At 38.5% G+C, this 14,888-nt stretch overlaps 1 protein-coding gene across 7 annotated transcripts in view; it reads right to left on the bottom strand.

Annotated features, from left to right (window-relative positions):
- Positions 1-14,888, bottom strand: part of LOC105480870 (F-box and WD repeat domain containing 11) — a 140,505-nt gene that overhangs the window by 84,126 nt on the left and 41,491 nt on the right. For 4 of the 7 annotated variants that reach the window (XM_011740064.3, XM_071098092.1, XM_011740062.2 and 1 more), the window contains one exon: positions 7,154-7,255. The exons of the other annotated variants lie outside the window; for them this stretch is intronic. In XM_011740064.3, coding sequence (XP_011738366.1) covers positions 7,154-7,204 — 51 coding nt within the window. In that variant the 5' untranslated portion in view covers positions 7,205-7,255. The remainder of the gene's footprint in view (positions 1-7,153; positions 7,256-14,888) is intronic. 7 annotated transcript variants of the gene reach the window in all.

Genomic DNA, 14,888 nt, shown 5'->3' with positions numbered 1-14,888 from the left:
AGGAGGATCGCTTGAACCTGGGAGGCAGAGGCTGCAGTGACCCCAGATCGCACCACTGCACTCTAGCCTGGGTAACAGAGTGAGACTCTGTCTTAAATAAATAAATAAATAAATAAATAAATAAATAAATTTTAAAACAAACTTTTTTTTAAATGAGGGAATCCCCATAGTTGTCAAACTGCATATCCTCCTATGAACAAAGAGAACAAATATACAATGATAGACAATGAAATGTTACCATTCGTTTCTTAGCGGGGAGGAAGGGATTGGAAGGGAGAGATTACCAAACTTTTCTCTATATAATTTAGTTAAGTCATAATAAAATACTGATATTCCTTGACCAAGCAATTACACTCCTAGGAATTTATTCCACAGACAAAATCATACAAGCCTAAAGATACATATGCAATGAAATTACTGACGTGCCTATAATACTCCCCCCTCCAAAAAAAAAAAAAAAAAAAAAAAACACCACCAATTGTAGTCTAAAGGCCCTTCGAACGGAAAACTAGACACTGGGCTCAGTGGCTCACACCTGTAATCCCATCACTTTTGGGAGGCTGAATTGGGAGGATCACTTGAGCTCAGAACTTTGAAACCAACCTGGGCAATATATCAAGACCCTGTTTATACAAAAAACTGAAAAATTATCTGGGCATGGCACATGCCTGTGGTCCCAGCTATTCAGCAGGCTGAAGTGGGAGGGATCACTTGAGCTTGAGCGGTCAAGGTTGCAGAGAGCCATGATCCTGCCACTGCACTCCAGCCTGGGCAACACAGCAAGACCCTATCTCAAAAAAAAAAAAAAGAGAAAACTGGCTATTTTTTTGAAAATAAAAAAATGCTAAAGCCCTATGATGTAGAGTTCTATTTGGTTTTATATGCTGATATGGAAAGATGGTCAATATATGTTAATTTTAAAATAATATGTATAATATGGTTATATTCATATTTTTAAAGCTTCAGTCTAAAAGGATAATGGGAAACCGATAAGTGATACTTTGGGGAGTGAGACCTGGGGTCAAAGGAAACTTTATATGTCTTGCTATAACCTTTATTTAAAAAGGTTATTGTTAATTTTTTTTTTTTTTTTTTTTTTGAGATGGAGTTTTGCTCTGTCACCCAGGCTGGAGTACAGCGGCTTGACCTCAGCTTACTGCAACCTCTGCCTCCCGGGTTCAAGTGATCCTCCTGCCTCAGCCTCCCGAGTAGATGAAATGTCACCATACCTGGCTAATTTTTGTATGTTTAGTAGAGACGGGGTTTCACCATGTTAGCCAGGCTGGTCTCAAACTCCTGACCTCAGGTGATCCATTTGCCTTGGCCTCTCAACGTGCTGGGATTACAGGTGTGAACCATCATGCCTGGCCTTTATTTTTAATTTCTTGAAGATTGTTTAAAATTTTTTAAATGCTAGCATGAAACAGTGGTTTGTAAAACTTTGAGGCATTTTAGATTTGCTTTTAAAATGCCCCAGAAAAAACAAAATTGAAGAAAAGTTTAAGATTAGCATAATTTTGAAAATTGTTCAAGGTTAAGTTGAATAATTCTCTTATTTTTGTGTGTTTAGCTATTTCTATAAGGAGAAAATTTTAAAAATGAAATCTTCCTAAGAGCCCCATTAAGTAGAATAGATAAATCCGGAGCCATCCTAAGTGAGATCGAAGTAGGAGGCGCACTATGCTAGCCCTCCTTTATCCCTCTAGAGACTCCAAAGTCAAGCTGGGGTTCCACAGGGCATTAAAAATACCACTGTTAAAATCAGCAGCAGCAGAATAACACAGAGAACTGCACAATTTGATGGATTCCTCCCTACCAAATAGATAGGAGGAAGTAAGGCCCTAAAATAGCAATAAATGTTCTCTCTGGGTGGTAGGTGCTCAGGCTACCAATGGACTTTTTCTTCTTTTTCAAACTCTGTTTTGTAAATTTTCTTATAAAGAGGAAAGATGTGTTTTTTATCACGTATACATATACGTGTGTGTGTGTGTGTGTGTGTGTGTGTGTGTGTGTATACATATATATATATTTTTTTTTTGAGATGGGATCTCCCTCTGTCACCAGACTGGAGCACAGTGGCATGATCTCGGCTTACTGCAACCTCTACCTCCTGGGTTCAAGCAACTCTCCTGCCTCAGCCTCCCAAGTAGCTAGGATTAAGGGCGCCCACCATCACACTTGGCTAATTTTTGTATTTTTAGTAGAGATGGGGTTTCATCATGTTGGCCAGGCTGGTCTCAATCTCCTGACCTCAAGTGATCTGCCCACCTCTGCCTCCCAAAGTGCTGGGATTATAGGTGTGAGCCACCGCGCCCAGCCTATTTATGTATTTTTTAGAGCAAACCCATGGCCCCCAGGCCCCCAGGCCGGCTTTGAATGAGGCTCAACACAAATTCGTAAACTTTCTTAAAATATGAGATTTTTTTTCTTTCGCAATTTTTTTTTTTTAAGCTCATCAGCTATCATTAGTGTTAGTGTATTTTATGTGTAGCCCAAGAGAATTCTTCTTCCAATGTGGTCCAGGGAAGCCAAAAGATTGGACACCCCTGTTTTAGAGACAAGGATCTTGCTCTGTTACCCAAGCGGCAGTGCAGTGATGTGATCATAGCTCACTGTAACCTCCAACTCCTGGGCTCAAGGGATTCCCCAACCTCAGCTCCCGGAGTAGCTAGGACTACAGGTGCATGCCACCATGTCCACCTAATTTTTTATTTTGTTTTGTAGAAACAAAAAACAAAAATAAAATGTTTTGTAGGGCCTTGCTATGTTGCAAAGGCTGGTCTCAAACTCCTGGCCTCAAGCAATCCTCCCACCTGGGCCTCACAAAGCACTGGGATTATAGGGGTAAGCCACTATTCTCAGCCAAAAATGTAGGTTTTAGTGTTTATAAAATACTACAAATTCTGCCACTGAGCAAACCAAAAGGTTCACATTATCAGACCCAGGGTGCTACAGGATAATTAGGATAATCAACAAGAAATGACAAATCCCTAAGGCTCATTAGAAAACAGACAAGAGGCAATGAGTTCAAACAGCCATGTCTGACCTAAGACGGACCGACCCTGAACAAAAGCTGCCTTATCATATGCATGGTTTTTCAGCTAATCCTTACCTACCCCTGGAATCTAAGACTGTAAGACTGAAATTCCTTCTTAAATAGAGAACCAGGAGCAAGTAAATTAAAAAAAAAAAAAAATTGATTTCATCCCCCACAGGAGTAAGAATCAGTAAGAGGTGGCAATTTTGTTTCTCTACCTCATAAAAACCCTATATGATTTTTAAAGATGAGGAAACTGGGGTTCAGGAGAATAAAGTAACTTGCCCAGGATCACAGAGTCATTAAGTAGTAGGAACAGGACAAAAATAGAGGTTTGTCTGCACCAAAGCCAAGGTTCTTTCTACCAAGCTATCTCCCTCCTCTAAAAAATATCCTCTTATATCAAAAGCTGTGATAAGTTCTGTGGCATTCTCAGACCACTGTGGCTCACTACACTTATTACAAGTAAAAAAAGAAACAAGAAAGGCAGCTGTCAAGAAGTTGCATTACTTACTGCCCAGCACTATATGCACTAGAGCTTGGAAGGAGGCACTCAAACTCAATTCACATGATCCTCACTGTCATTCCAAGTAATCAGTCCTACTCCAGCAAAAGGCTTATCACTAACACTATCCCCCAGCTGAGGTTGCAAATGACATTCCCAAGACAATTTGCCAGTCTATTACATCACTGGTATGTTGGCTTTAAATTTCTAACTCTAAAAATTAAGGGGAATTTGTTTCAACCTAAAAATGGCAGTTGCAAGTTAAAATGGCAGTTGTCACTACAGACTGGTAACTAGAGCACTGACTTTGCAGTCATCCAGATTATGTTCATAACCCAGTTCTGCCACTTAAATAAACGTGTAACTTTAGGCAGCTCAATTCACCTCTACAATTTCATATACAAAAATGGCAAGATAGATAACTTTTCCATAAAAGATCAAATGAGATAATCCAATTCCTAGAGTCCAACACATAGAAAGAACGTGGAAAATAAATGATACATACTATTATTAACATTGGTATGATTCTCATGCCACAGGAATCTGGGCAAATCTATAATCCACATGGTCTGAATTCCTGATTATTTGCTATAACAATCAACCGGTTGAATCAGGACATCTGAGGCAAATGAAATACTGACTCAGTTCAGCTTGGTTCAGAGATATCCAATAGAGGCCCTGGCACATACCAATTGCTCAGTAAATATTTATGGAATTAAGTTTGCAGAAAGTCCACTCAGGAACCTCACTAGCTGTAAGATTCAGGAGAGCTCATTTTGGCAAAAAGAATGGCAATTTTTTTTCCTATGGAATTTGGCAGGTTTTTCTTTTCTTATTTTCAAATAAATAATATTAATAACTAAATAAACCATACACCAGGTATCAATAGTGAGGTTTCTACAAATAAAACTAACATGGAAAACTACAAAAGCAGCATTCCAGAGTAGACGAAAGAAAACCAGTTTGGGAATCAGGCAAGTATGTGATTCATATGCCAGTAACTTTACAGTTATGTAAACATTATCTTGGGCCAGTCACCTCAGACTGTTTCCGTATCAGAAAATTGGAGATAAGAACACCTACCTACCTCACAGGGTTGTCATAAAGCTAATATATGTGAAGCACCATGTAACAGTAATGAGTGAATTTTAAGTCTCTGGTATCTATTTTCCCTTCTCAACGATGGCAGAAACTGGAGTAGGTAAATTATGCCTAAGGCAAGTACTATCTTCCCTCCTGCTTTTTCAAAAGGTATACTAAAATTCAGTCATATAGACAGGTCAATGGGCTCAAGTTGCAACTATCAGTGGGTCCACTGTGACAATTTTAAGGGGAACTCTTTCATGGAACTTCAGAGACCAGGAAAGAACTAGGCTCTGTTCTCTCCAGGTAGCCTAACTATTCCTTCTCTTCTCAGGCCTGCTTCATACGAGGTTGCTAAGAGGTGTGCAAACGAAGAGTCATCTTGGCAATAAACCAAAGATGTAGCATACAAGCAACAGGACTTCTTTGAGAGCCCAAACCCAAATTAAGATACGAAATTTTAGCACTGTTTGGAGACTGGAGGTAAAGGGGAGAAATGCTGGCATTAAAGTAATACTTAAATGAGTAGAGAGGAAGGAAGTCTTCTAGGCTCATTAATATTAATACATTTACTTTCCATTCACATGTGGAACAAAACAGAGTAATGATTTGCTAATGCCAATCAGTTGCGTACTTGGTTCATTTTACTGTGCTGCATACCCTCAATTATATACTAGCAAAAATTAAACCTAAGTAAACAAAATACTCTACACATCTCTAAAGACAATATTGCTCCACTCACTGAAATAAGACCCAATCAAGGCAAAAAAAAAAAAAATCTTTTTTTTTTCTTCTTAAGTGAGTTTCACTAAGAAAGATGAGTCAAGGAACTTTTAACAAATTTGGATTTCCATTTTCAACAAGGTAAGAACCCGTACTTCCTCCCACTCACCCCACCTCCAGAGAACTCACAATACTGTTACTAAAATATATTGAATGATGCCTTCCATTGGCCAATTACTTTTAACTGAATGCAATAAAAAGAATCTGCACTTCAAGACCTCACTAACAACTATAGTTTTTCCCCTTCTTGAATTTCCAGTTCTGCAAAAAACTGGGTCAGCCTACTAAAAAGCAACTGTAACATGCCTTTTAATCCAGAAAAATGGAGACAAAAATGTACACCTATTATAATAATGCAAATATCCATTATATAGCATCAAGGAGAGCACATGCAATAATGGCTGCCATTCCAAGAACATTTTTGTTAAAATTACATCGCATGCACAGAAGCTGCTTTTCCAAAAGTAAACATATATTCATTACACTTTGAGCCTCACTGAAGCACCCTGTTCTTGTAAGATAAGACTTGTAACCCACCTTTCTATACAGAATCTAAAGACAACTGGGCCTTACATTGAACTCGCTCTCCAGTTAACTGTATTAGTGAGGTTCCAGTACCATTTTCCAAAGAAAGCAATTTGAATCAATAACCACACCAGTGCTACTCTGAATGTTTGCCAATAAGTAAATAAAATGCCTGACCCCAATATGAAGAACATTTTCCTCCTTCCTGGCTCCCCAGCTCCATTTAAAAATTGTAAACATGAATAGAAAGATAACCTTGAAAACAGTGAAGGCATCCATACCATCAATAATATCCCTCTAACTCAATGCCTAATTTTACAGTTTTCCTAAAACAGGACAGTCTCAACCGGATGCCAGGAATTTAATATGGCTTTTTAAAGATATATCAAACTGTCTGGAATATGCAGTGATGAAAACTGAATATTGCTACTGAAACCATACTTAATTAAACACATGCTTGCTCTAAACAGAGCTTCACAAATAAAGCTATAATGTTTTCTTCCTTGGCTCTCTTAGAAGTCACCCCAACAAGAGAGGGTCACCAGCTGCACTCCTGCTAACAGTTCTATCCTCAGCAACCCTTTCCCAACCACCCCCCAAAAAGTTATACTTTTATCTGTGGAATTCTCTGCCGGCCTCGGCCTGGAAAACTGGGTGGACCCTGAGGACAGGTGTCAGATCTGGCCTTTGGGAGGTGGCCCAAACTGACAAATTATTGGCAGCATAAAGCTATGATCTTTATAAACTTCAATTTGAGGCTTTATGCCAGTAGTGATTCCCTCCCTGCTCCTTTTTTGAAGAGGGGAGAGAAAGCAAGCCAAAAGGATGAGTTTCAAAATAGAAAAATCACCACTTTAATTACGAAACCCTCCCAACTCAACAAAGAACTGTTAAAGGTAGCCAAATGGAAAATGTCAGGGGTTTTTTTTTGGCACATGCACAACTATTAAACGTGAGAATTACAACCTCAAGGTGAGGGGGAAAGAGTAAAAAGCAGGAGCAGAAAAGGGGAGGACAGGGCCCAGCCAAAGACCCGTTTGCTCAGAAGGGCCCCTCTTGGTACTAACTCCTCCATGTGGGGCACCCAGGCTAGAGGAAAGCAGAGGGTTACACAGAACATTTAGCAGACTTAACATTGGATTAAACACACTACTGCAAGTTTCAACAAATGTTCATGGCATACGTAAAAACACATTTACAACAAGAAAGAAGAAAGGCACCTGGAGACATCTGACACTGGGCATGCTCTGCAGGCAACTCAGTGCGCACATGCTCTCTACCAGGTTGGCGCAGCCTAGCCACAAAGACCTTGGCACAGAACACTGCAGGATGACAAAAAGGAAGGAAGAGAAGAAGCAGTTAGAGGCCGCAACAAATCACTCCTTCACACAGGCAACTTGAATGTTAGTTGGGGCAGGGGGTGCACCCTTGGCAATTTGGAGGTTAGGGATGGTCCCAGACAACTTACTGAAACCTTGGGGGAGGGCCCACTTGATGTTCTATGGAAAGGAGGTTTCTGCTGCCAACCACTATTTTTCAGGATACAGTGAATAGAATCAAGAGGGAGAGAGAGAATGTTTAAACAAAAACCCACCAAAGGGAACTGTGAAAGTCTGAGTGCAAAACAAGATTAGTGGTGAGATTGTTGACTATAATTTCATCAATGCCACAGTTTCTGGTCCATATCACATAACCATAATTGTCATCATTGTTTAAGGACTTACTATTTGCCCAGCACTTTACATTTGTTCTCCAATCCTCATATCATTGTAAGGAAACCGAGGCTCAGAGGTTAAGTAATTGGCAAAAGGACACACAACAAAGGAGGGGAGAGCCAGAATTTCAAACTTTGGTTTGTCTGCTACCAAAACCCACACTCTTTCCACAAGACTATGATGCTGATATTGTGAAAACTTAAATCACCCCAACTTTTACCATGTGAGTCAAGTTTTGCACCTCCCTAAGGTAAAAGAACAGGAGACCTAAAGAATAAGGCAAAAAGAACAAGAAAGATGGGTGACAGACTGATAGATAAAGGCAATAAAAGAGGTGATTTTAAATGCATCTGATTTTCAGTGTCAACACATTTCCATCTTCCCAAAGGAAAAACATTGGAATGTTATGATTTTCATTTTAGACTCTGTTTACAAAGTTCGTCTGACATGACTAAGAATTAAAAAGCTTATTTCATTTACCTCTTCCCATCCTCTTTTAAAAGCTTGCTGATTTTAAAGGAATTAAGAAAAAAAGTAAAATATAAAAATGAACACATGTATTATGGCTACTACTTAATAACCATTAGACCATAATGTAAACTTAATAACCATTAGACCACACTGTTCAATCATTCAGATCTAAAGTCAATTAATTTACTATGGCAAAATCAATACTCGTGTAAACAAAAAAACTAAAGGTGAGTGTTTGGGTTCAACCAAAACATCCCAGAAGTCTTGGACCCAAGCTCATAAACTTGTTTGTTCTAGCTATAAATAGAATAGCCAAACACCCTCATTTGCCTGAGACAGTCCTGGATGACACTTATTGTCCCCTCATAACTTTCACTCTCAAAAGTGTTCTGGTTTCGTGGATAAATTCTGTGATCACCCAACTGCAATATGGACAAAGATAGCTTTGCTTGACATCAGAGAGACCTGGGTTCCTATCTAGTATCTGCCACTTACTAGTTCTACATTTCACCTATAATACAAGGAATATTGAGATTACTTAGAAAAGGTATTTAAAGAATACAAAATCAGAGGAACCAAATGGAATTTAAAAATTGAGCAGCCTTCTGGTAGCAATGAAAATGACACACTTCCAAGGTGTGCCTTTATTCCAAAGCCAATACAGTGGCAATATATCATTGAAACTCCAGATACACAAATTTTGTTGCCTCAACACTTTCATATCAGAGTGCCAACCACAGAAGATGCTGAATAAATGTTTGCATAAAATAATGAAAGTAGTTGCCATTTATCAAGCTTCTATTATGTGCTAGACAGCTGAAATAGTAAACTCTCACAATAACCCTGTAAAATAGGTATTATTCCATTTTACGATGAGGAAACTGATGATCAGGAAAGAGATATCAAGCAGAGTCCCATGGAATTTTTTTTCAATTAAGAAAAAAAATTTTTTAATTAAAAAGGAAAGGAGAGCCTAATTTGTTAAAACAATGACATAGACCAGGAACAGTGGCTCACACATATAATCCTAGCACTTTGGGAAGCCAAGGCAGTCGAATTACTTGAAGTCAGGAGTTGAAGACCAGCCTGGCCAACATGGTGAAACCCCATCTCTACTAAAAACACAATAATTAGCCAGGCATGGTGGCACATACCTGTAATCCCAGCTGAGGCAAGAGAATTGCTTGAACCTAGGAGTCAGAGGTTGCAGTGAGCCAAGATCATGCCACTGAACTCCAGCCTGAGTGACCCAGTGAGACTGCCTTTAAAAAAAAAAGAAAAGAAAAGAAAAAAAAAAAAAAAAAACCCAGCAACTTGTCCAAGGTGCAGGGGAATAAGGGATAACTGATGGCAGAATTAGGACTAGTAAATTAAACCTGGCAAGCTGATTTTCTTCCACTACAACAAACACTCTCTATCCAGAGACATTCTCATCCATGTTTAATAAAAGAATACTTACATCAGCATACATCACAAGTGGATGGGCAAAGAAGAGAGTTTAAGGACTACACCTAGCCAAGTAAGGCGGCTCACACCTACAGCTCCAGCACTTCAGGAGGCCAAAGTGGTGGGATTACTTAAGCCCAGGAGTTCGAGACCAGCCTGAGCAACATGGTGAAACCCCACCTTTACAAATAATACAAAAATTAGCCAGGCATGGTGGTACGCACCCATAGCACCAGCTGCTCAGAAGGCTGAGGTGGGAGGACTGCTTAAGCCTGGAATGTGGAGGTTGCAGTGAGCCAAGATCGCAGCACTATACTCCAGCCTGGGCAACAGAGTGAGACCCTGTCTCAACAACAACAACAACAAAAGGATTACATCTGGATTCAGCAACTCATATCAAATTAACACGAAAGCTCGTATGTAAATCAATTTTTACTTATTCAGTAAAAAGTCAGCTTCCCTCTGCAAGGGCTGATAGTATTTGCCTCAAAGGGTACAAACCACGAAAGCATAAGGTATTGATTAGATTCTGCTAATAACTTGGAATCTAAAACTTTTTAAAAGGTAATTTTTCACATTCAGTAAATCAAAAAAATCAGATTGTGAGAACAGGAAGGCATTTTAAAGACTATTTAGTCTAACCTCCCACCGCTGATTTTAGATTAGAGGTGAAGCAATTAAATCCAAATTAGAAAAATAGTGATATTACCAAGGCTTTTTAACCATTTAATGATTTAATCGATACGCATAAAAATGTGGGAAACAATCAACATAAAGAAAATTTTTGGTGAACTTGATTTTAAAATATTAGCCATTTATTAGAAATCTGACATTTCAAAGCTTTTTGAAGCTGGTTATTTAACTTGTATATTCAGAAAAAGATTTTTAAAAGACCCTCTGAGAGTCAGATTTCCAAGATTTTCTCTTCATAGTATCTATGGTAGATACTGTAAGATATAAAGAATGACGCCAGTGTTTCTTGAGTATTTATTGGATGCCAATATCATGCTAAATACATTATAAAGGATATCTCATCTCATTTTCACCATAATCCTACACAATAGACATTACTTTCCCCTTCAGAAGAGGAAACACAGGCTCAGAGACGAAGTAATTTACTTATCCAAAATCGCATAGCGCTGGGTTGGTGCTAAGATTTCAACCCAGGTCTGAGGCAAGAGTACTTTTCACTGAGACAGCTCAGTCCTAGGCAGCACCCAAGCCGGTGTGTGATGCAACTGCCAATATCTACTAATCGGAAATCTCAACTCTCAGATCATCCCAGAACTGGTAACTTCCAGTTTCAAGATGAGTATTATTTTCCATTTGGTAAGAGCACAGACAGTGGTTAAAAGGTATTACAACTGCTTACTTTCACACTCAACAATTACTTTGAAGCTAAGTGACCAGCCACGTTGCTCAAAAATTGTCTCTACTCAACAGAAAATGCTATTCTAGGAAATACACCCACCTTTAGTAAGAAAGTCTGTACCTGCTAGCCAAAACAAGGTAGGTTCCTCTTAGGTCTTAGATCTAATAGATCAGGAGGACATTGATTCAATTTGAAAATAATGGATAAAAATAAAAGTTCCACATTCATCAACCTAACAGCATTAAAATACAGCTAAGACCACAACAGTAATTGATTCTTTTTTTTCTTTTAAGATAGAGTCTCGCTCTGCTGCCCAGGCTGGAGTGTGGTGGCATGATCTTGGCTCACTGAAACCTCCATCTCCCAGGTTCAAGCGATTCTCCTGCCTCAGCCTCCCGAGTAGCTGGGATTACAGGCACCTGCCACCATGCCCAGCTAATTTTTGTATTTTTAGTAGAGACAGGGTTTCACCATGTTGGCCAGGCTGGTCTTGAACTCCTGACCTCAGGTGATCTGCCTGCCTTGGTCTCCCAAAGTGATGGCATTACAGGCATGAGCTCCTGGCTGTGATTCTTGAACCTTCAAATTTTTAATTTAGGGACATGGCTGGAAACCCATGTTGATCATTCGAGAATAACTATTATCGATGATTGCTTAACTGAATAATGAAAAGATTCCTTCATATTAGCTAAATTCACAGTACAGACGATTGTCCTTTTTTTTTTAAGTGAACAGTGTTCTTTCATATTGCTAAAATATGTCTGAAGAATACCCCTGATACCATGGGTATTTACCAATTTTAACAAACACTTATTGACCTGCTTACTAAGCCAACAACAATACACACTAAGCCTCTTTCCTCTTAAGACTTTAGCCTTGAGCTCAAGAGAAACAACCCAGGAGGATCATAGTGGGGATACTTAACAGAAGACTTTGGAGGGTCAAAAACTGCCAAGATACATTTGTTATAATTTCTTATTTAGCTACTTGTAATGATCAATAGTCTAATTTAGGGTTGTTCACAGAGAACAGGAAATGATTCATAATGGGTTGTGATATTAACAGCTAATACCTAATTAGACTGTATATTTATAGGTTCTATAGCTGAAGAAAATAATATTAGCCAGGGAAGCTGACAGTGTTTATTACTTTTGCTATATCCACTGTATAATTTTAAAAAACCTAAATCAAAGCCACTATGCTGAGAAATACTATAAGTCATTAAAGACAAAAAGAATAATCTCTTTTGGCATTTTTCAAAAGCAAAAAGTTTATTAAAAGAGGTAGGAGTAAAATGTCCTAGGCTCTCTTCCTATTGCCATAGGAACCACAAATCAAAAGGAAAAAGTGGTTGCAGGCACCTTGTATTCTGATTGGCTCACTTGAAGAACTCACAAAAGCTAACTTCGGTCTGTTTTTAGATGAGATTGTTTTGAATCTCCTGCCCTGATTCCTTCTCAAAGAAGCAATTCTTTTAAAAGTTCTCCAAAGAGGTATTTTATGTTAATCATCTCTCTAATGTTATAACCTCTGATTTAGAAATCTGCCTTATTACAGGTTTTCTATAACTCCCCCCCCACCAATCTTTTTATTTAATCCACTTCCCACAGAATCGTTACCAGCTTCTTCTCACTCCTGTCATCATGATTGAAGTAACCAAGTTGAGTGGCTTAAATATACTGTTCCATTAAGTAAAAAACTTATCTCAACTTTTATCTATCTGCACATAGTAAAGCAATTAAGACATTCTCTTTATCCTCCAGGAGCTCACAGGAGGGAATCTTAAACTTACAATGTAAATACACATACACATACACACACACACACATATATATATACATACACACACAAATATGAACTTAACCCACTCAAAGGAAGAGGATGCCTGAACTAATTCATAAAAGGTAAGTCGGAGGCAGCCAGGGGAAAAAGAGAGAGAAAGTCATTCCAAGAAGAATACATAGCATAAGCAAACTCAAAGAGGTAAAAAATGAAACATCCTATGCAAGTATCTGCAATTAATTTAGCATTAAAATACTTAAGTGTGAGATGAGAAAGGCTTAATTTGAGAGAGAGGGAGGGGCGAAACAGAGGTCTCTCTTATACCATTCCATCAAACTTGGGACTTCATCCTGTAGAACAACAGGTCTTAAACTCTGTGCTACAGCCCACCAGCAGTTGGCTCAATACTTCTCAGCAATGTCATCCAATTTTACATCAATGTGTATGACTTTTTTTCTTGCAACTCAGCACATACACAGTTTGTACAATATCTGTCAGAGAGGAACAGAAGCAGATCGCGCAACACAGAGATGGAGGTGGACAGGGGATGGGAGTTTTTAGACTAAGAGGTAAGGGGTGAAGCATAACATCAAGCCAAAGCCAAGCCAAATCAAGCCAGCATCAAAGAAAGATCCCATGTTTTCTAGAACATGTGGAGAATATTTGCCACAAACGATAAAAGAAGTCTGCTCAACAATAACCCAATGATAAAGAGTGTAAGCAGATAGTACAAAAACCAAGGATGTTTTTATAGATATTATATTATGGATTTTGTTAAAGACCAGAAAGAGTGTTTTGAACGTGTTAAATTCCTTTAAGTGAGACATCCAAAATTTTAATATTCAAATCACTGCTACAGACAACGATGAGAGCCATTAAACTGTTTTAAGCAAAGGAATGACCCCTGGCAGCTGCAGCCAAGCATGATTTGCAGAGAAGAAAGAAGGGTAAGTCTCTTAGAGAACCTACAAGATAGCAGCTCATTTTTGTTTTACAACCAATGCAATTTCTTTCAGATGGGCAAGTAGACACAAGGTCTAGCACTTACCAACTTTCGTACTCAGTCTAGGTCCTTTCCCCACCCACCACAAAACTTCCACCAGGCCCTACTGATAGGATATCAAAGAGTGCCATGATAATGATGAAGAAGAGAAATAAAAGATCCATTTCATGGTAACCATTTGGCAGTAATGCCCTTTCCACTGGGAATCCTGAGGAATCAGACAGTACGTGGGCTCAAGGGGAGATACATAACTCCAGCTCTCTAAACCTGGATTTGACAGCTAGAGTCCCCATTCAGTTCTGCTGAAGACTGCCAAATAAACTAAGCATTAAAGTTAATCCAACTTAGGAATTATCCTATTGTGTCTCATCTCTCAGCCTGTTGCTTTTCAAGAAGCAGCAGTGTTTGTAATTAAAATAAAGCCACAAAGCATTTAGAAGAGTCTTCTAAAATTCAGAACCTAGGCTTCCACTGTTAATGTCTGATGGCAACCTAAAAGAAACAGCACTTTCACCAACATAAATGCATTGTTTTTAAAACCAAGAATCACAATGTAGCAATCAGGTTGTAAAATAAAAGTTATCTCACAGTTTAAAGGCATTTTCTATAACCTTTTATAGAACTGAATATTGGCCCATTACCTTAATGAGCAAAATATTTTCTTTTCCTTATAATGGCATTTTATTATAACACATTTTGATAGCAAACATGTGACATGTAACCAAAAAAGTTTACATTTTAATTCTTAGCAACTGTATTCTAGAATTATATTCTTGTCATAATATTATACCACAAGGTATATTCAGGCTGGGATATATGTTAAGGGAAGAAAAGGGGATGCAGAGAAGTAGGTAGAGAGGGGAGAAAAAAATAAGGATGAGAAGAATAAGGAAAACCAAAATGTACTATCTACCAAGTTTTTAGAGATTGAAGAACAGCCCAAAAGTCTCAAAGTCAGAGGCCAAACTTTGCTTAAGCACTACTATAATTTTTTTAAATTAATGTCCAAACAATTTTCATCTTGAATTATTCTAAGATATTAGAACCCAGCCAGGCAAGGTGACTCATGCCTATAATCCCAGCACTGTGCAAAGCCAAAGCAGGGGATTACTTGATGTCAGGAGTTTGAGATCAGCCTGGCCAACATGGTGAAAGTCTGTCTCTAC

This window comes from Macaca nemestrina, chromosome 6, assembly GCF_043159975.1.
Source record: "Macaca nemestrina isolate mMacNem1 chromosome 6, mMacNem.hap1, whole genome shotgun sequence".
Taxonomy (NCBI): domain Eukaryota; kingdom Metazoa; phylum Chordata; class Mammalia; order Primates; family Cercopithecidae; genus Macaca; species Macaca nemestrina.
The sequence above is the reverse complement of the archived record's forward strand: the minus strand, read 5'-3'. Positions and strand labels throughout refer to the sequence as shown.